This window comes from Sander vitreus, chromosome 1 (genome assembly GCF_031162955.1).
Source record: "Sander vitreus isolate 19-12246 chromosome 1, sanVit1, whole genome shotgun sequence".
In the NCBI taxonomy this organism is placed as follows: Eukaryota; Metazoa; Chordata; class Actinopteri; order Perciformes; family Percidae; genus Sander; species Sander vitreus.
In genome coordinates, this window is record NC_135855.1 from 22639989 (window position 1) to 22662586 (window position 22598).

At 39.4% G+C, this 22598-nt stretch overlaps 2 protein-coding genes and 1 long non-coding RNA gene across 9 annotated transcripts in view; 1 reads left to right on the plus strand and 2 right to left on the minus strand.

Annotated features, from left to right (window-relative positions):
• Positions 1-5745: 5745 nt before the first annotated feature.
• On the minus strand, positions 5746-7567 carry rassf10b (Ras association domain family member 10b). The gene has a single exon (XM_078257520.1). It carries the CDS (start codon positions 7362-7364, stop codon positions 6036-6038), a length of 1329 nt encoding a protein of 442 aa, XP_078113646.1. The 5' UTR covers positions 7365-7567; the 3' UTR covers positions 5746-6035.
• Positions 7568-11869: 4302 nt separating this feature from the next.
• Positions 11870-21818, plus strand: LOC144516833 (uncharacterized). The gene is made up of 3 exons (XR_013501875.1): positions 11870-11950; positions 17591-17800; positions 21640-21818. It is a non-coding gene; the product is annotated as an uncharacterized LOC144516833 (long non-coding RNA).
• Positions 13242-22598, minus strand: part of tead1b (TEA domain family member 1b) — a 61258-nt gene continuing 51901 nt past the window's right edge. For all 7 annotated transcript variants that reach the window (XM_078248423.1, XM_078248414.1, XM_078248465.1 and 4 more), the window contains 6 exons: positions 22497-22555; positions 21829-21953; positions 20297-20470; positions 18114-18254; positions 17818-17970; positions 13242-16498 (listed from right to left, as the gene is read on the minus strand). In XM_078248423.1, the coding sequence (XP_078104549.1) occupies positions 16385-16498; positions 17818-17970; positions 18114-18254; positions 20297-20470; positions 21829-21953; positions 22497-22555 (766 nt within the window). In that variant the 3' untranslated portion in view covers positions 13242-16384. The remainder of the gene's footprint in view (positions 16499-17817; positions 17971-18113; positions 18255-20296; positions 20471-21828; positions 21954-22496; positions 22556-22598) is intronic.

Sequence of the window (22598 nt, forward strand, 5' to 3'; positions counted from 1 at the left end):
TAGCTATTTTTAAAACCTCTCTTTTTAGTAAACTCTGTGTACACAAACAATGTTGTCAATGCTTTCATTAAGATGTAGAGCCCCTGGTGATACTTCGAGCAAAGTCTCATGTTGTGTCGAGCCTTCTTAGTGTTTTAAAAATAGCTATTTTGAGGCTAGCATAAAAGTGCCCCTAGCACTCCCATTAAAAAAGGCCATTTGACTGAAAAACGTAAATACGGTAAATCTTAAAAGTGGCGATTCCGTCTTAAATATGTTTTTAAACTAAAGTTTGACTCGGGTATATTCACAAAAAGACCCTAGGTTGCATTTTAGCAAGAGTTACGCTTTAAGCAACTCAGATTTCTTTACATTCAGATTAGTCTATGCTGAGCAGAAACCTACCCAGATCTCTTACAATGCTTCCTTTGATTTTGACCTGCTGCTAAGATAACTCTTTTAGTATTGCCCTAATCAGGTTATAATTGATTATCAGCATTTGTGTAAACAGACCACCTACTGACATCGGAAAGTCTGCTCTGAAGAGGATATTTTTCAGGATGTCATTTCCTCATTTAGACAGAGTTGATGCATGGCGAGAGTCTTACAACTGTTCATGGAGTTAACTGAGATGACATAATGATTTAGTGGCCGTGCAGAGACCTCTGGTCTCCTGCTGCTCTCGTACCACCACAATCCTCTGCTCTGTCCATAAAGAGCCAAAGTTGGGGAGTCCTGTCGCTTAAATTTCTTCACCAGCTCCTACCTCCCTACTGTTCACCTTCATGACCCCCCAGCATAAAGGGTCAGATGGCGGCTTCAGTAACTTTAACCTCTGATAGCATGACCTGTGAACCCTGTGATGACCCTAGAACAGACGTGAAGACCGTGACATTTTCTTTGTTAGGGCCTGACATGTTTTTGCTAGTGTGCACAGGGATGTGAGTTGTACATGTTTATGCAGATGGCAGGAAGTTGTAATTAAAGACAACATTTTGGATATACTTGTGTGATAACGGAGACAAAGAGGCTATCAGACAGGCTGCAGGAAGCTCTGATTGCATACCAGAGAGAAAACTACGTCTGATATTCCTCAAAACCCTTTGTCTCATTAATAATGCCAACTCAGTGAAAAGCCTTGGAGTGAGCCACTTCAGATTCCTGAATTTCCTCTTGAGTGGCTCCAGACTTCGTGGGACAATCCACATAATCAAAACTAGACATTTATACAACCCCCATTCAACGATGTGGGAACACTCCACATAGACTTCACCTCTGAAACAGAAGACAAGGAATGTACTCATGTTTTCCTGAGAATGCTGTAGGTAGTATAACATTTCCGCGTGTCACATGTGAGCTAAAGGATTTTTTCTATTAGGTCAGACTAATTTATGTTCCTCTGTGTAACAAAGTGGCAAATAAAAAGAGAGCCACAAGAGAGAGGAGAGTGCTGCTGTGTGTTAAGAAGCAGGAAGGCTACCACAGGGCGTGTAATACAGTACTTCCCCTTGTTTGACGATGATGCTGTCCTAAATTCAAAGGATAAAGACACTTAAGATGGCTTGTGTGTGTGTGTGTGTGTGTGTGTGTGTGTGTGTGTGTGTGTGTGTGTGTGTGTGTGTGTGTGTGTGTGTGTGTGTGTGTGTGTGTGTGTGTGTGTGTGTGTGTGTGTGTGTGTGTGTGTGTATACACAGCTTATTTGTGAGGACCAATTTAAGCTTCACCCTTGACAGTGAAGACATTTTTGGAAACTAAGGATATTTTGGTCTCACTTCTACAAAGAGCTGTTAAGATTGTGTTTTTATTTAATGTCAGAATTAGGTTGTAGCATGTAGTTTCAGTAGATACACTTATGGTCGGAGGATGCATAGTGTCATTGAGTCTCAGGGTACCTCCCTTTTTAACAAATTTGATAAACTTTTATTTTTCAACCATTCCCTACTGACTATTTGATAGTAGATAACACATTGGAGACTATATGAGCTGCCTCATGAACATAAAACCTGTGTTTTTGTTTCTATGATCAAACTTCATCTTCATCTTCATCTTCATCCAGTGGGCAGTAAAACAGGAGCTGTGTGCAATTAAGTCTTTCTAATTGCTTGTCAAAAGTGATTAAGAGAAAGAGATTTACCTTTTGTTTGATCTGTCAAGAGCTAAAAACTTCACTTTGACAGTAGGTGGTTACAAACTGCTGACAGGATCCAGAAATGTGTCTCGCCTTGTAATGTAATTCCTGCTGTGTGGAGCTGTTGGATTACCACAGCAGGTTGTTTGATCTGTGAGTTTTGGACATTCTGTATCAAGAAGGAGGCTGCAGAGCACCTTAGAGAGTTCACCTGCCATAAACTATGCATAACAACATGTCGACACAAGTCTAGTCTATGACATTTGTATAGGAGATCTAGAGAAGCTGGGAGTACAAAGTAAAGTACTGGGAGTAAACATACAGTTGTAATAATACTGTGGAAGTTCTCTTTTGATATGAATTATTCTCAATCCTGTTACCTTTATCCACAGTTTGCATTATGTTTCAAGCCATGAATCAGCCAGATGTTACGTGTCGTCTTTTCATTGAGAGAGACCTAAAATAAGTCAGTCTGTTCTCTGTGAGACACATCTTGCACTCATTTTCCTTTTTTTGTCCTTTGCAAGAAAACGTGACCTCATCTGCAAAGCAAGACAGAAACGAGCCACTGGACACAGATGCATTACAGCCACTGAAAATTAGCAGATGTGGACACATTAGTCAACATGAGCAGCCTGCAGCACTCCCACAAAGCAGTTCTCTGCTGCACTGCACACTAAAGCTGTTCAGTTTTATTACCTCGGACAAGGCGGTTGTTTTCAGTTCGGTTTGTTTGTCTATCAGCGGGATTACAAACAACTACTGGCCCGATTTTCATGAAACTTGCTTGTAGCATGGGCCAAGGAAGAACCCATTAAATTTTGGAGCAAATCCGAATAACAGGGTGGATATACAAATTATTGTTTTAACTTTTGTTAACAATGTGAGATAGGGTGTTTGGCCTAGTTTTCTATCATTTTCCCTTAATCACAAAAAAACCATACAAGGCTCCAGTTCCTCGCCAAAGTTGATCTGTCTGGACGGCATTTCAATACGTTTTAGCTTGAATAACTTTCAAAGATCATTTTGCACTCTCACAAACTCACACAACACTGTTCAGTCATTTCACAACATAAGGAGATATGTTGTGGGCAGAATTTTACTTTTCACCCATAGTGTAATACCCATATCTAAACTACTGCAGCTCATGTCTCTCTCTGCATCTGATTTATCAATGACTCTCAGACAAATAATGTTGGGACATCAAACATTGTAGAACAAAAAGATTTGATAGCAAAAAAACACATGAGGAAGGGGCAGTGGGAGGTGTTCTAGGCCAAGATTATTAAAAGTAGCTCTTACATTTACATTACTGAATCTATATATTTTTAACCTTTGCATTTAAAGATTTTCAGCTGGTGTGCTCAGTTTCAGTCTGTACTCTGCTTTGAAACATTTTACAATTTGTTTTATAATTTAAATAAAAACTTGAAACACGCCTGGATTACTCCACATCATAGTGATTATAAGAAGTTGCCTATCAATAATTTGATGAAAAGATTTCTCAGGAGTACCAGAGTGAAAATATCATTGTGAAAGGTAGCTAAACAAAGCCAACCCCACATTGCTGTGTAACACGGTACACTGGGAACACAGATTATACTCCAAATGCTATATGTGTCCAATATACACAGTCACTGTATATACTGAGAAACCACTTTTAGCAACGTTTATTTTTCCTAAGGGTTTGAATAATTCAATACATCTATTAAGTAGGTATACAACTCCTGGGACACAGGTAGTAATGTATACTTTAGTGTTGTCTTGTGTATCACTGTGTAAAAAGCAGCACATGGGTGGGTTTATCAAGGGCAGAAACTCAATACTCTGTTTAATACTGTTATAATGTTTTCCATTGTCTATCGCCAAGCCTAGAAACCTTTTCTGACAGTAAATAAATTTAGGAAGGAGCAGACACAGTAGTGTCATATTTTCTGTCTTAACTCCAGATGGAAGGTGTTTTTCACGGCTGCAGCAGAGATGTCACGTACCCTACTGAATATAAGCAGAACATTTTTGTTTATGCAAAAAGGCCTTGGACGATGTCTCAGAGCTACAAATCAAACTCAGAACGTTGTCATCTGTAGGCCACAGTGTTAGTATGTGTGCAGTTCAGTCAATTCTTTAACAGCAGTAAAGAAAAGGGAGTGTATCACATTTCATAATACAAAGCTGAAATCACACTAAACTTTTTTGGCATCATGTGACTCTGACTACCTGACTTATACTTATTTATGATTAACCAGTTTCTGTAAAACTTAGGCGCACATTTTTGGAACACAATCATAAAACCATAGCCTAAAGTATGTTAAGTCTAGTAAATACAAGACATCTTGACAGCATGCATTAGACTCTGTTTGCAGCAATAATTAATAACATATGGCTAATTTTAAGTTATTAATAATGCACCAATCCAACTTTTAAGCATAAGAGCATCTGCCGAGTACTCATCCAATAGCAGTGCTTTTTTCGATCCCATTTAAAACATTTATACTACACTGCATGGAACTTGTTGGAATCATTTTTATATAAAGTTACATGAACCCAGGGAGGCTAAGGTACTAGAAATTTAGATAGAGGCCCAGTATGACTGAAGTAATGTAACTGATTTATTTTTTTTATGAAAAGAAATGTTATTTAATGTGGCTTAGTCTCATCATGGGGCCAATACCAATCTGGTATCCTTAGTTATCAGTGTCCTCGGAGGTCAATGATATTTACCGAACCATAATATAATTTCTATAATGACTGCTGAAGACGTCTTAAAAGGGCTTTAAGTGAACTACCAATACGTGAAGCCTGGTTTATTGAAATGGACAGCAGTGTCTTGAGATCTTTTTTCTTGGCTGTCACACAGAATCATTAATCTTCTCGAAAAGTTTAGAAAAACAGCTTACTGCACACCAAGATAGGGTGAACTGAGGATCAGCAGTACTTCAAATATACCTCAAATTTTAGGCTACATGAGCTTATTGTCTGTCAGGAGTAAGAGGGAGTGAAGAGTGAAAGGAAAGAAAAAACAAACGAGAGCAGAAACGTTTCTTCTTGACCTCACAAAATGTGGGCATCATCAAATGTAAAGTATTCTCTCAGTAAAAAGTAACAACGTGGTCTGACTAGAAGCTCTAACAGCAATTATTCTGCATTAAGACACATAATCATCTGCGAAATAAAGCAATCATAGTGTGTTTCTATCAAACAGTGTGTGTATAAAATGTCTTATCATCTGTTGTTGTGTCTTATCATTTCTGCTTGAGAGTCGTCCAGGGTGTAGAGCTGTCCTCCTATTTGAGCTTTATACCTCTGTTTTGACTTTAGATACTATTATGACTTTATGATTCACAGCAAAGAGGTTTTCTGTCTGAGTCACAGTGAAGGCTCAGATGTTGTTCACAATCTCCAGAATAATCCCACAGACCTTTGACTTTGAGTTTTGGCTGTGTCGCCCTGCTGTCTCTGAGGTGTGTATTGATAAGGCAGAGTGTTTGTTTTCATACTTCAAGCTCATGTCTTCTCTTAACTTTGCACCCTGCAGTGCTGACTCCAACATCTTAAGGTTTTAAATATCACTTTTCAGTTTTGTTATCTGTGTTTGGCTCATTGCAAAGAGATAGGGGGAACAATTAACAAATCAAGCCTCAAGCTTCAAAAACAGCATTTATTGTTTTATGTCAAAACAGCATGCCCCAACAAAAAACTGTAGTAGTTCTTAAAGGATGTTATAAAAATATAGGTATATGTAAGGATTGTTATGATGCCATACAAAGGTTTTCTTTCTTTCTTTTAGAACACAATAAGGTCAGATAAATCCAGTTTTTCACCCATGTTTACTTCAGAGCAACAAGGATCGCTGAGACTGTAGAAGTTCCTTCTTTTTCTAGTTGAAAGATGATAAACAGTCAGATAAGCGACCTTCCTGGTAAAACTCCTAAACCAATGACTCCCACACAGTGTGGCTGCCGGAGTCCTGACTGTGCAGAGAACTTAAGCCAGTGTCTGAGTCGTCATCGTTCACACTGTGAGCTTTGGACAGGCCCCTGGCCTGCTCCACCCACTCGCTTTTCCTCTCCAAAGTGCTCGTCATCCCTATTTTGTCATCTGCCCCTTGGCTACATCTCTCCTCGCGGACTGTCCCTTCCTCTATGTCCAAAGTGTTCACTTTCTCTAGTAAATCCCTCATCTCCTTCTCCCTCGCCCCGCAAATCTTCTGGGTCAACTCTAAATCGCTCCTAATAGCTTCTAAATCCGTGTTGAGGCGGAGACCGATGTATAAACTCGCATCTAGCTGTGTTCTGATCCTCTCTTCTTCCAAAAGCAGCCCGTTTTCTGACGCTGTGTCTGCCTCGGTGCTGGGGAGGGATGGTACGCCCTCGCCCGGCTCTGTTACTCTGCTGTGCAGCTCCTCGTTTCTCCGCTGCATCCAGCGGTGGTTCAGCTCCTCCTGCATCTGCACCGTGAAAATGTCTATAAGGGCTTCCTGCTCCCAGAGCTCCTCTTGTAGTCGAACCACCTCCTCACACTGCCGGACATACTCTTCAAACTTGGCAAGAGTCTCAGCTGAACACACTTTGTCTCCCTCTCGGCTGGAAGCAGCATCCACTAAATACGTGTCCTGCACATAATTAACCCCGTGTCTTTTTATTCTGTCAAAATGCACTTTTGCCTCACATCTTTCGATGTCTGCGTCCAGATCTGTAATCCTCTGGATCTGCTGGCGGATTGTATGATCCTGAGAAATCACAAGATGGACCAAAGTTTCCATCTTTTCCGCAGAGGACGCGTCTCTCTGCGCCCTCTTCTGATTAATCTTCTCCAACTTTCTGAACGCTTTCCTGACGACCCGACGCTGTTTTTCAGGTGGGATGCCATCCGTGGGAGACCGTGCGGTCCCCTTGGTAACACAGGGGCTGTGTTTGCTGAGCACGACACGCGCCTCTGCGCTCCGGGCTCCGTGGTTCGCCAAAGACGCCTCACTTTTCACCAACACAAACTTTACATTCCCCTGCTCCTCTCCCCACGCGACCCAAAGCCGTAAAATCTTGGTTTTCTTCGGTAAGATCCTCTCGAAGCCTCTCCATTTCTCCACGATGCAGTACGACTGCGAGCATGAAGCTGTGGAGAGGCCGTGCTGTGAGTTCTGGTCCTCCAGAAGTACTTGGACAACATCAGCGCAGGTTGTGCGCTTTGACAAGCCGAAGACGAGCTTCTCCTCTCGGCAGACCCACACTGATATCTTACTCTCTTCCGACTCCATCATGGATGTCTGCTAAACCGTATTTCTTATAAACAGATGTAAGAAAAAAAAAGTCCTTCTTAAAATAGATTTAAATCCGCATGTCTGGAGAAAAGCGCAGCCATGTACTCAGCTCCTCATCTGTGTGCATGCGCGCTGCGTCCGAGACGCATCTGAGAAGTTGCTGATGGAGCTGCAGGTTTGGAGGTCCATGTTTCCTTCTTTGCATTTTCTTTAGGCAAAGTCAAAGAAAACACTTCGGGTGCGTTTATGCTTCTGCGCGCTCACGAGGCTGCCTCTGCTGAGATCACATGACTGCACCAGCAAGTATCAGTAACCTGGGAGTTGTGTTGGAGGTTTATGTTGGTTTATTGTATCCACTGCAGGGTTAATGTCTTATGGTCATTAGAGAAAGTAGCCTAAAGCTGAGTAGGCTATTATTGCCTCATAAGTGATTGATTTTGTTTTAAAGATGCATTAAAGTGATTTAATATTTTATTTATTGGCATTTTATCTTTGGTTTGGTCTGCCAACTTCTGTGAGAAGCATCTGGTTTTTCGAATGTTTGTGTTGATTTGCACACAGCGAACGTACAGACAGCACATAGCTCTTGACAAGCTAGCATAATAATAAAAATAAACTATAGCACATTTTAAAACAATGTTACGAAGCCATTTACAAAGGAATTTAAACGAATTAGCACCACTGTTTAATATAAGCCAGCAAATTAGGGAAGGGAGAATGAATAAAATACCATACAATAACAAAAGGCTTTGACAGCTCAGACTTGGACTGATTTATTGTTACTCAGGTCTTACTGTAATTTTCCTCCAGATTCCTCTTCATTTTCCTCCTCGAAGTAAAGTCATTAAAACATTTTCAACTGACACAGTTTCATCTCGCTGGGACCCAGATCACAGTAGGCCTACCAGTGGTACTGGGAACCCGATTGCAGATTGCAGATGAAGATTTTTATTATTTTTCCGTTGATAAAAGTGTCGCTACTATTTTTATTTTTTCAGGACTGGTCCAGTCCTCCAGTCCCCTTCAGGGACCTCAGGCACAACAATTGACACACTTCTGCCAGCAGGGGGCGCTATAATAAAAACGTGTTTTGCCCTATGACTCCCATACCATTAGCGTGGTTGACACCAGACCCTTCTCAGTTGTAACTGAGAGTGGAGAGCAAATCTCAAATTTGCCGGAAGTTCATCAGGGTTTACCCAGGCTACTATACCATCGCACATTTAAAAATCTTATATCCACATGTTCCCTGAATGGAGCTGAATCACATGACGTAGGCCACGCCCATTTCTGCCTAGACTTTTTTTTACTCAAAATCGCAATATATCGGAAACCTGCTTTTTTGAACTCCTCCTAGGCCGTGTGTCCGGTCCGATCTGCACGAAACTTGGCCACAGACCTGACAAAAATGTATCAAAAGAATTTTGCTCCGTTGAAAAATGCGGAAATTATGTACAAACACATTTGTGTAGCTAGCCACCGACTCACGAATGTTTGCATATCTCGGCTAAAGTAAATGCTTTCACCACGAAACTGTAGATTCTTGTTTGATAGAACACTCTGAGGCTCTGGACCACATTTGGCCACTAGGGGGCGCTACAAATACGAAAAGGTTACATCTCATTAAAGACTCATCCAATTTTTATGAAATTTGGAGGTATCTACAGCCACTCCTGAGACCACGCCTACAATGGTGTACTGATTCGTTTGGAAACACCTCTTACACCACCGTGAATGACTTCAAATTTACAGGGTAGATGTACAATGCCTCATACACCTCACATACCAAAAATTACACATGTGGACCACTAGGTGGCGCTATAATCAAGGCAGAGGCGTTTTGGCCTATAATTCCCACATTACACATCACACATTTAAAAACCTTACATCCATGCATTCCTTGAATGAAGCTGAATCACATGATGTAAGACACGCCCATTTTGTTTTTGCATATCTCGTCCAAAGTAAATTCTATCAATGCAGAACTTGAGATTCTTGCTTGCCATGCGACTCTGGCAAAGATCAGCCATTAGGGGGCGCTACAATCAAGGCAGACGCATTTTGCCCTATAACTCAATTAATGTAAATGGAAAATTTGCAATTTACTACTGACTGTGCTGCTCACGCGTTGTGATATTTCCTGACGTTTGCCTCGCCGGCGTCGCGCTTTGGGTTTGACTTTCGCGGACTCAACGGTCGTCGGGGGCGTCTCGTGCCGGGGAGGCTTTGACCCCGTTGTAACTTCTTGCAGTTCTAGTTGTTTTTGTTTTTTTTACCTTTATTTATTCAGGGAACATTCTCTGAGAGGAAACCTCTCTTTTGCAGGAACACCCTGATCGCAGCGCCACTGGAGTGGTTGGTGTTAAGGGCCTTGCTCAAGGGCACCTCGGTGTTGGAAATAAGGGAGGGGCAAGTGCTGCTCTTTCACTTTCCCAAAAGATTTATCCTGTCGGTCTGGGGATTGAACCCGACGACTTCCCAGTCACAACTTTATTATTTAAAGTTTATACACAGTCACTTTTGTAAAAGACATGCTTCTGATAGCTGCAGAGACATGACGTGATGGTGTTAACATGAAAATATTGTTTAATGGAGCTCTTTTAAGTTAGGATGGGATATTTTCTATTTAACCTGTGTCTGATGCAGCCGCAGTTTGTGATTCTGTACATTGGAATCTATCAGCGGTGACATACTTAAAAAAAATTCAGACAGAAGGAAAAAAAACAGGTCATTGCAAAGCAGACTTCCTGCAGTTAAGGCTGTGTGGCAGAAACACAAAGAAACTTACAATCAAACCCATTCAGAGATCTGAGTGGAGCAGCGGTGACCTCTACTTCTGCTGGATTACACTTTTGTGTTCAGTGATCTAAATATTCAGGGTCAGGTTGCTTTTGTTGATATGAGTGAGAGGAGGCAGATATTGGATTGTGTAAATGACAACCGTCAGACTATGGTGAGTACCTGGAGAGTTAGAAATATCAGTAGTAAATGTAGTAGCAGTATTGAATGCTTCTTAAGTGTCAGCTAAGACTCACTGTGCTGCTTTGGTTGGTATGTCCTTGATAGTGAGTGTCCAAGATGAGTAAAGGCAAGTGATGTCTTTTTAAAATGCTATAATTCATCATTTTGACCCTGGTAGCTTTTAGGTCAGTATATTTTTCCTTCTCTATTTAACTGCTTTCAGATTTCAGCCTTGGTGAGTCCTGAACGCATTAACTTCGATTTCAAAGTAAACTGTTTCTCACTTCTGTCCAAAGATGTTATAATGAACATCTACTGTATGTGTTTAAGAGTTTTGACACTTTGCATATTAAACTTGTGGTGTTACAATATACGATTGGTTTTGTTTTCATGGTTTTGGTAGATTAGTTTGTTTGTGTGTGTGTGTGTGTGTGTGTGTGTGTGTGTGTGTGTGTGTGTGTGTGTGTGTGTGTGTGTGTGTGTGTGTGTGTGTGTGTGTGTAAGAGAGTGACTAGTTGTTGGTAAAACCTTCACCTTTGCTTTAACCACATTTCTCTGCAGAGCCTTGACAGACATGAAACACATTGACATTAGAAAGCACTTAGAGAACACATTCCCTAAATCTGTCATTTCATTCAAATGGAATTTTTGCAATCAACTACACATAGACAATCATTATGCCCTTTAAAAATACTTTATATCCTGGGTCTATTATTGCTTCATACAAGAATAAGTTACATAATGTCAATTAAGTCAGACTCATGGACACTGAGTTGCCTTGAATGGCAGAATTCATATAATTTGGCTTGCACCCCTCACAGTTCAGGAGTTATTTCTTAAAGTGTAAAGTGCTTTATAAATGACCACATGGTGGTGCTATGGAATAAACTCTGTCAAGTATTCCTTCAGATATCCTGCAAAATCACAATCACAATTTTCAGTGTAAAAGTTGACTGTGTTAACTCCCATTGTCTCCAAAGGTTTAGTTCAAAACCACAGGAACAAGCTGATATAATCCCCAAATTATCTGACAGTTGTTTTAAAACAGGGGCTTTAACGTCAACCATATCTCAGTTACTGATGTTGTTGGTTTGTTTTCATCAATATTGATTGTAAACACAGCAGGAAAATAGGCAAATATTTCCAATATCCTCTGATTATTGATTGAATACTAAAAGGCTCAATCAATAATTATTCCGATAATTATTATTGATCTCTTAACTATTTCTGCTTTCAGTATATGTGGTGTATTGCTCTAAAATATTTTATGTGACTGCACTTTAATTACACAATATATATTTTTTACTGGTGCCTTAATTTATGGATTGAACTCAAAAGAAAGACGATCATGTTTGGTTTTAATTAACCCTCTGGCGCACAGTGGTCACTACAGTGGACAGCTGTTTAAAAGTAATTTTCTCCGAAATGCAATAGTTTCTATTGTGGAATTGCATATCAGCCGTTAGAATGCTCTCTGCTGCCCCTCTATTGAGGTTTATTCAGTGGTTAGTTGTTGTAACTACAAGTGAACCTCCTCTGAATCCAAGATGGCTGACAGACAGCCACACTTGTTGACCACTGCTGGACTATCCTGCCAATCCTTCTATACCAGGAGAACCCTAGAGGTAAAAAAAAATATACGATGATATGCAGGAATACCTAAGGAACAATATTATTCTTTTAGTTTTGAAAATTTTATTTCAAATAAGTAGTAAATTGTAATTAACCATGTGTCCAATGAAGTGGAAGTCATGCATTGCTAAGTATATTTTCCTATACAAGTCATGGGGTTGATTCATCTTTTATTATGACTATCTTGGTTGCAATTCAGTGCATTTTGGGTATATTTATCCTGTTCTGTGACTGCCATGACTGTCCTGTGACATGGGAGTCACATGGACAGTGTCTGACTGTCCCGGGACAGTCATGGGAGTCACAGGACAATGTCTGGGTGTCACAGGACAGTGTCTGGGAGTCACAGGGCAGTGTCTGTGTGTCACAGGACAGTGTCTGACTGTCCCAGGACAGTCATGGGAGTCACAGGACAGTGTCTGGGAGTCACAGGACAGTGTACATGACAGTGTCTGTCGGGACAGTCATTGAGTCACAGGACAGTGTTGGACTGTCCCGGGACAGTCATGGAGTCACAGGACAGTGTCTGGGTGTCTGTCACAGGACAGTGTATGGGTGTCACAGAACAGTGTCTGACTGGCCTGGGACAGTCATGGAGTCACAGGACAGTGTCTGGAAGTCACAGGACAGTGTACAGGACAGTATCTGACTGGCCCGGGACAGTCAGGACAGGACAGTTTTTGCTGCCACTGCTGCTGCAATAGGACTATAGAATGTTAAAGTGTGTGAAAGTTTGCTAAGTGCTTTTCAAAGCATAACATTAAATAATTGTTCATGGATTTATGATAAAACTCAATTTGATTCATTCTTCCATGAAGTTTATACTGTTTATGTTGAGTGCTTATGCGCATGTAGTCCAGTGTAGTGGACATGTCTGTAACTTTCTGAAAAAATCATATTTTTAAACAAAAAAAAAAGTGATTTTTTTTTTTTTCTTCATGCCCTAAGAGTAAAAACACATTAAAACATCTTTTTGACTCAGGCTTTCATAATTCATGCACCAGAGGGTTAAACAATGTCTCCCTCTGGTGATAGTTTCTGGTATTACAGTGTTGTACATTTAAATGTATTGTGAAACCGGGACACAGAGTGAAATATAAAGCAAGTGCCAGGCTCCATCTACTGTTGATCTGAGGTTTCTGCCGTTAAAGAGTTAAATGGTGCCTCAGTCCACACAGAATCATGTATTACTGCTTTCTGAGTGAATACTCGAACCGTGCCGATTGCTTTAGCACCATAACTATGTTAAATCTTTAACTGAAGTGACAACAGAAGGCTATATATTTTCAGATTTATTTAACTTCAATATTGCATACATACAAAGTATCTAGAAAGCTATAAAATATCTACTATTATCAAGAAGGCATCATATTGTTACAGAGCAAAGACAAGACCATATGCAGAACACAGAAACATAGCAGTGCTTCTTTTCTCTCCTTTGCTCCCAACACTTTGCTGTCATGGATACGAAAAGATATCACACATCTGTACCAAGAAAAGCTAAGATATACAGTATCATTTTGTACAAAGCACCTTTTTACAAAAAAACAAGTCTGCACACAAAACCTAAATGTGTGTATGACAACTATATATATGTGAGCTATGTGAAAAATCACTTTAAAGCCACCATCTGAAAATGGTCACAAAACAAAAAGGTACCAGTACCTACTTGACAGAATTACAAATAACAAGAGCTAAACTGCTGATATGTTTGTAGCATGATTCCTCGACTTCGCAGATATCTTTTTAATGTGTCCATTTTCCTTTCAAATGATCCACCAAACATTCGTGCCATCGAAGGCATCAGTCCTGCTGTTTTAGTGTTGAAACGACATGTCGAAATGTACCAGCAGTGCAGCAGCAACATCATTACCATCTTCTTGGGCTTGCAATATACAGACAATGTCATCACAAAACCAAGTACAACTGTATACAAGTACAATAACAAAACATCTTCCTAAGTAATCCATAAATGTGAACAGATACACAGGGTAAACATAAGGGGAAAAAAGCCTATTAAACTCTACAGTGTCCACAGGACTGTGGCAAAATACTGAATGATTGAACTTTATCTGCATCTACCAGAGACATTGTCTGCAATTATTTAGAGCTTCTTCTATTAAAATACTTTAGATGATTATAATGTTTTGTAAGAAACAGTAAATGTTTGAGTAGCTATGGTCCTTACGGTGAAAAGTATTAACCTTGACGGCCTCGTCCACACTAGAGGTTGTGAAAAATTAGTTTCTGAAACAGTGTCTCAAACAGGTTTTGGAATAAAAATTCAACCACATTACAAGATATTTTAGAATTAGTAGTGTAGAATCACTATTAAATAAACTTTCACTTTTAAGTTCTGAAAGATAAATTATAAAAGCTTGTGTCGGTCCCTCGTCAATATCAGCATCATCAAAGGTCACATTGTGATTTTCTTCTGTGGTTTTCACATCATGTGAGCGTGTGGTCGGGAGCGTTTTTTTTTAAAAACACTTGAACCTGCAAGTGTGCATGAAGCAAACAGCTGCGGTGTTCATACGAGTTGACATCCTGCATGCAGTCAGCGGCTGTACGTTATCAGCAGGTCTTTCAGTCCTTGACCTCAAGCAAAGAAATACGTGCTTCTTCAAATACATCATTTCTTTATTTTACCGGTAACCAGCTTTTCTCGTGCTATCATTACAATCCTTTAAAAAGGCAATGTGGTGATTGGTTTCACTTATGTCTCATTTTTGGTCTAGCAACGTTTCATTTTTAATTTCTGTTTGATCTTTTTGAAGCTGTAAATTTTAAACCAAAGGCACTTCCTTGCTACCATGCAGGACAGGACAAAAGATTGACTGTATCTCTGTATTTTTGGTCGTTTAAGACAGGAAAGGCAGTCAGTCTGTGTTTATAGTACACTCGAGAAAAAAGGCTGATATTTTAGGAACATAATTACAGCGTTAGAGAAAAATACAACATGTGTTATAACTGTTTCTGAGCTTACATTTGCAAACTTAATTTAACATAAGTGTACTGCTTTTACCAACAAAAAAACTATTTCCTAGAGTGTACCAATTATAAGAAACAATTTCTCAGATGTGAAGATGTACCAAGTAACATAGCGATGAGTTATTTTTGCCCGTTTGATCCACAGAACTGATTTTAGACTTCAAACAAAGCAACGGGTAATGTTAGTGTATTCTAAGGCACTGTACATCTACACTTTGGCAGATAGTATTGTGAATTTCTTACACAACATATAAAGAGTCCTCTCACGTAGAGATCACAGTTTAAGTGGCATCTTTTGGAGTTCTCACGGCTATAACATGTTTAAGGCTCGGGATCGGCGTAGGCCACAGAAACATGTGAACATAGTGTGAATGTGAAGGCAGCACCACTCTGGTTTGAAGTTTTTAAACCGAGATCCCAGAGGGGAACAATATTCTAAATCTTTCAGGGGGCAAAGCCACAGCGTACTGAACAAAGCCTGCTTTCTACACATGATTTATAGTGTTGTGATTATTTATAAGTGTTGCTCTAAAACCCACAGATCTAACAGAAAAAAAAGAAAGAAAAAAAAAGTATTACTAAGGAAAGTCCAGGAAGGGGAACAAAGTGCATTTGGACAAGATGAGTTCTGGTTTGAGTAGTTTTCGTAATACTTTCACCTGTCTAAAACCTAAAAATTCTCCTATCAGTTGTTACAGAAAAAAGACTTGTTTGCAGCACTGAAATGCTTAGCAGGTGGTAAGACTTCCTAAATGTATGGAGCAGATGCAGGCAAAATGTTTGTAGTATTTTCACAGTGCATTCTGTTGTTAGTGTCAAAGACTAGGAGTGCTTCAACAGGGATAAATATATTACTGAAAGCTGAGTTTTCTTTAAAGAAATAGCAGTATTTCTGCAATATTCATATCCACTTGCTTCCAACTGTCTATGTAGTGTTAGTTTAGTTTCTTTGGAAAATCTATTGGCTGTGGGTGCATGTCTGTATATCTACAGTATGTACACTCACAAATTATGAACTACAGACACACCAAACACACTCAAACATATTACACAGACCACATCAGGCAGCTGAAAGAAAAGGCCAGCATCCTTTTTTTTTCTTAGTCTACATAACAAAGCAGAAGAGGACGACACATTATTCCATTTACCAAATTAATCTAGTAAATTCTTTAAAAACGGCCACATTTATACCCAACGGAGACCAACTCAACATATTACAAACATAAAACTGTACCGCAATTCACAGCTGCAGTCAAATAACAAACACATTATATTAAAACTAATTTATAACAACTGACTTCACCCGATACCATGACCAAAAAGCATTGTAGGTGTGACTTTCAGGTAGAGGCACTGCCACTTGTCTTGAGGTTGTTAAGTCCATGAAAAGGGGACGGGGACGGGGGGGATTAGGGGAGGGGGAAGCTTGGAGCCTCTCATTCCTTTACCAGTCTGTAGATATGATGCTGGGCGCCGTGCTCACTGTTTGAAACTTCAAACACACACGCCATACATAGCAGTGTCTCCTGGGTGTCCCTATTCGTCACAACCTGCAATAGAACAGACAGTCACTATCTAGTATTGAAGTACAAGTATTAAAGGAGTTGCCGTATTTTCAAAGCAGCAACACAGGTATAGAATCAAAAGCTCAGGGTCCTGTTTCCCCCATAACAATCAATCTTAGAAGTTTTTTAGGTGCTTTTCTTCAAACGTTAAATTTGCCCAAAGCAGTAGGACTTTCTTAATGCTGACTCTCTGTGGTGCTGAAGAGAATAAGGAATACACTTTAAAGTAACTTAACATATTTAACTGTCTATGAGCTATATATTCAAAAATACATAGATATCAAAGCACAAATGTGGTAAACAATCCAATAGAAATGTTTTATATGTAAAATCCTTCAAGATGAAAATGTAGCTGAATGTGCAGTCAGCAGTCTACACCTTTCAGTTACTGACAGGAAGTTACGTTTAAAAAGTAAACTGATTGATTTAGCTGCTGTTCAGGACATTATTCTTTAATCACCTATTAAACCTTAAATCTAGCAGTTATGTGCTTACAAAATTAATGAATATGCAACTCCTCATTTCTGTATTAGAGCTTAATGAGCAAATGGCAATACAACCCTTCGAATAAAAAAAGAAGATGTAAAACAGAATGCGATGAAAGTGTACTCTAGCATTGCTAGGGGATGCAACTATTTTCATGGCAGGTGTATAGCTCAGGACCCAAGGGAGCACAGTGTCGAGTGTGAAGTTGTTTGGATAACCAGTTCTAGAGAAAGCTGCAATACAGGAAGACAAGCAATCGGCCTGTTCAAACTGGCACGTTTTAAATACTGAATACAAAAACAACTAAATGTAGTTTTTTAGGACGCTCTTTGTCTTCTACAAACAGTTAGGAGATGCTCATTAATCTAGGATCATTTCTAAGCTTTTTGGAAATCTTATGAACCTTTTTTACCTTAAGATGCTTTTGGGCCCTGATTGCTATTTTGCGTGCACACTCCCATGTAAAGATCTATGCCTGTTTTTTTTTGTTTTTTTTGCTGTCTTAGTATTGCTGAATTACACTTTAAGACCCCATGTGATGGATAATAACAGGGGTTCCTGCCCCCTCTTATCCTCCCTTTTCCCCTGCAGATAATGAGGCTCCGCACACTGTGTTTCATCCCCTGTGGAATGAGAGCAATGTGAGCAAAGCTAAAGGAACTCATCTCAAGGCCCAGCCAACCCTCCCACCCCCCTTTTCTTTGTTTTATGAAGCCAGCTGGAGCCACCAACACACCCTGACAGCAAAGAGAAGAAGAAGAAGAAGAATGAGAGTCCTTGAGAGGGATCTCGCCCACTCAGGTCAGTCTGGTGATTACCAATAAGATAGTGAAGTTCTCCAGCACACTGTTCATCATATATTTCTCTGGCAGATGTTTCAGTTTATGGATGAAGTTGATCATGTATTCACACATGGGAGACCGGCTTATGCGGTAGACAAAGCGTCCATTCTCAAACCGTGCATATTCAGTCTGAAGAAAAAGAGAAAAATATTAATTAAAGTAGTATATGTAACCTCAAAATACATAGGTATAGTGTAAATACTCATTGTAATTAACAAAACAGCTTTTAGCCATTGTTCTGATCCCCAGGATGAAAAGATTAGAGTTCATACCTCAACTTTCTCAACCACCTGCTTGCCAAAGGAGCAGACCTTTGTTGAACACGTAATGGTCATGTTCTCCGAGCTCTCGTACTGACTCGTGACTCCATAGAAAGATCCGGTATCATCTTGAATGTTGCAGTTCAAGTCAGCCTGGGAGCCAGAGAGAAGCCAGAGAGAACGCAGTGGCAATCAATATTTGTATTTAGGGTTCAATTTACAGGAATAAACAATACACACAACATGGTAAAAAAGAGGCAAATACAGTGTATAATGGTGAAATAAAATACTTGAAGTGAGAGTGGCAATTGACAATAAACACCTGTATACAGACAGGTGTACAAGAGAATAAGTGATGAGGCAACACTTAAACTACAACTAAACTAATTGAGTAATTATGTTTTAGTACAGCAACTTTTGTCAGGTATTTCATACAACAAGCAACAACAAGCCTGTGTGAATATACATTCTTTGAAAGGGTAACAACCAATTGTCTGTAACTTACCCAATTAAACTTTTAGGATAATAATCTGTGGGCACTGTCAAGTAACCCCCAAACCAGAACAAAATCTGATCAATAGTATTATTTTTTTTAACATAAACAATCAGTTGTTTTTAAAGAACTATGACCAAAATCCATCAGCGGTACATTTTACAGTTTTCAGCGCTCTCTGATTGACAAACTATGTCATGGAGACACTGTTACTAAATTACCTTAAACCTAGCCTGGCTCAGTGGATGTACATAGAGGGGATATAGCCTGACATCGGGCACGTCTCCCTCCCCAGAATAGATAAGCGGTGTAGCTTGACACAGCTTTGGAGGTCTGGAAATGCGAGACTACCTCAAACCTTGTTTTGTCATTTTTGTTCTGCAACTTATTTTTATCAGCTGACATATAAACCAATACCAATATATCTGCAAAAAGCCAAATATCGGCCGATATATCAGCCTGAATGATTTTTCACTACCTACTTATTGTAAGCAGGTTTTGATCACGTGGTGTGTTCACACTGGAAAAGTGACAACATGAAATATATTAAGAGTCCCATAAACTCCCCATTTGTTTATGTGTCTTGATGCACACTAGTCTCTGGTGGTGAAATATAACTCAAAGGACAGCCCAGAAAACAAGAAATATCTCAAGATTTTGGACAAAATAAATGCTCTTTGTTATACCTGCAATTACTGTTGTTGTTTTACCACTTGGGGGCAGCAGAAGTTGATATGGTGTTGGTGTTAGCAACAGTTGCTTATTTACACATCAAACAGTTAAGGAGCAATATTAGCATTCATGTGGAGTCGGGTTTCTGTTCACCTGACGAAAATCCAATATTCACATTCTTTTAGCTCTGTTTTTGGTCTCTACCAACTCCTGATTTTTTTAATACTAACTGGAAAAACAACACACTATAAAGACTAGTACACACTGTAAACAATTAGTATGTAGTATGACATTGAGATATCACAAGTCAGAATTTGGTTTAAATGAAGATCTCAGCCACATCTGAATAAGCATGTAAACGAGTTCCTATACGAAACAAGATTCTTAAGAGGATTAAATTAAGTTACGTTAAAAGACTGATTTACAAGGTTGAACTGGTCTGCTCCCGGAGGGCAGCCTTTCTATGCCCTGAACATCCTGTTCATTATGGATACAAAAAGAGGAGACATCCTCCTACAACATTCTCCTCCTTCATTAAGCAAAGCAGTTATACATTCATTATTGTGCAGATTCTGTCTTTCATTTGAAATTTAGATTTGTCGGTCACTTCAAAAGGAATTTGAAGGGACTTGGTCCAAGTGCATACGGTCCTACTTTGTTGGGCTGCCGCTAGTTAGCATTTTGCATCAGGGTGGAAATACATGCAATGTTTAAACAGCCATTAGCAGTGCAACCAGGTCACTCCATTGTTTGGAGATATTACATTGAATTAGCAAGTGCTTTGATCAAAAGCTCTCCTGCTATGCAAGTCCAAATATAGCAGAGTGCATTCTGCAAACATTAAGAGAGCAATCTTCTCTGTGTAGACTGATTACACCCAATCACTAAAGACGAACCTGAGAAGACCGTTACTGATTCTGCCATCCAACATTTCACAATGATATTAAGACTGATGTGCGTAAAAAACATAATCCAGCTGTAACACTGCCATTTCATATTATCAATATTGTGTTTGACAAATAATACTCACCCAGAATTTTATAAGGAAGAAGGAATTCTGGGGACCTTTTCCATACAGCTCCTTCAGTCCTCCTTTCTTTTCTGGGAATTTGTCATAAATCTGACGAATGTCCACCGACTCCAGCAGGGCGTCACTGTAGGAATGATTTGTCTGTCCGATATGTACAAATAGGTGCTTGTTGTACTGAAAGAGTAAAAAAATAGCATTAGAAACATACTTTAAAATATGGTGCTCTATTTCAGGTTGTATATATATATATATATAAATAAGATCTATAACATATCAATATCCAGAGAGTCAGTCAACACAGCAAGGTTTACTGAAACAAAATAAGCCAATTATAAAAAATAACCACCCATAATAAACAAGCTAGAATTAGATTATTAACAATACACCCTCATGATGATAACCCTATGCAACATTGCTTTTTATTTGGCTGTCTGCATGGTTTTATGATGTACAAATTAGGAAATATCATCCTGCTCCACTAAAGCCAAAAACAAACTGATCCTCTCATTTGTATTAAACCAAGCCGGGGATGCCAGACTGCCTCACCCAAATTCTATAAGCTTATAAGATGTGACTTTATTACAGGCAAGAAAGCCGTGAAACCACAAATCTTCATCTTTCTGACCAAGATAGATCTATCTCTACGTGGTAAGTTAGACAAACAGATATAGTAAAATAATTCATTTTCTCAAAAGCTTATGGTAAATGAGCACACTCCACTCACATGGAAAGCAATATTTCTGCATCAAGGGCAACTACAATCAACCTAAATTGACAATATGTAATGAAAGGTGAGTGCTTTATCTTAAAAATATAGGTTAGCTCTATTCCTTCAACTTTTCAACTGAGAATATTTGGATTTCGTATTTCCAAAGTGGATAAAATTGTGGTCTGTTAAACCTCAAACCCACGATCTAAGTCAAAAGCAGAAAGAGAAGCGAATCAGAGAATAACATTTGATTTTCAGAGGTTCATTGCCCTCATTGTGACTGAATAAAACCCTGTCATGTGGCGCAGCACTTCAGTTTAAAAGCTCATAAAGCAGCCTCTCCAGCATGTAGCCTTTAGGGCAAATGCAACAATTTCAAGCATTAAGCTGAATATAAGAATAATGGCTGTTGTCATGCGGTATCAATACCAAAACAAAGTGCTCAGGAAAATGTGGACAAACATAAAAAAATTGCTAAAGCAAACAAGAAATGTGAGACTTAAAGCTGCTGATTTGTCAACTCACACTCAGTGAGTCTGTGGACCGTCTTGCTGAGCTGAAGTCTGCAGCGTGAATATAGTTTTGGTATGCCTTTTAAGGAACTGATTATTATAGTCCTTTATTATTTCTGCAGGTTTTCATGCTGTGTGTCCCTACAGGCCAGGCTTCTCCCCTCTCAGCTTGTTTTGGCCTCCACTCAGCTGACTCTCTGCCTGGGAAAATGTCCCAGTGTATTCATTGAGGAAAGGACTGGATGATAAGAGGTGGGAATGAACACTATGAGATAGTGATATTTCATGCTTTAGTATGATGCTTAACTCACTGAGTCTGGGTCTCTCTGTTGCTCTAGGAAGGCAGAGAACTCTACAAGTCGGAGTTTAGATGTACCGATGGAGCGTCCCTGCCATGCTGGTGCTGTGGGAGCTGGAGCTGCTGTGGGCTCGTAACCTGCAGTAACACCAAAAAAATAAAAAGATTTGTCATGACTGTGGCTTGTTTTACAGCAAGAATATGTTCATTTTCACTGTAACAAATAAAACATGTCATATTAGAGATATTGTTTGAGAGGTTTCAGGGACATCTGTCAGGTTTGTTTGTTGTCCTGATGTTGTTACTGGCTACAGTCCTTACTTTAAAAATGCCCAGCAATTCACAAACTGTTTTTAGGTCCCAGCAGTACATTGGAACATCACTGAAAGGTTTTCAAAAAAAATTTCATCACATTTGTGTTCTGGTGCAATAATAAAAAATGGTCAAATGGTGAAAAAAAAAGTCTATTGTCTCGGAGTTCTGTATCCACAGCTGACAGATGGTTTGCTTTCTGATCGGTCTGTGCATGTCTTGTGAATTTTCTTTTTTCATCTATTTAACTCATTTATATGAGCAACTTTTAAGAAAAAACATTTCTGAATGAGGCATTGGAGGAGGAGATGTTGCATGACATTTTGGGTCGTTTTTCCTTGATCGTTTTTTAACCAGGTAAATTCTTACTTGAAATGGCTGTTGTGACTGGCTGAATGGGATAGGCTTGCTGAGTGAAAGGCTTAATACTGGAACAAAGAATGACAGACCCATTAGAAAAAAACATTACTA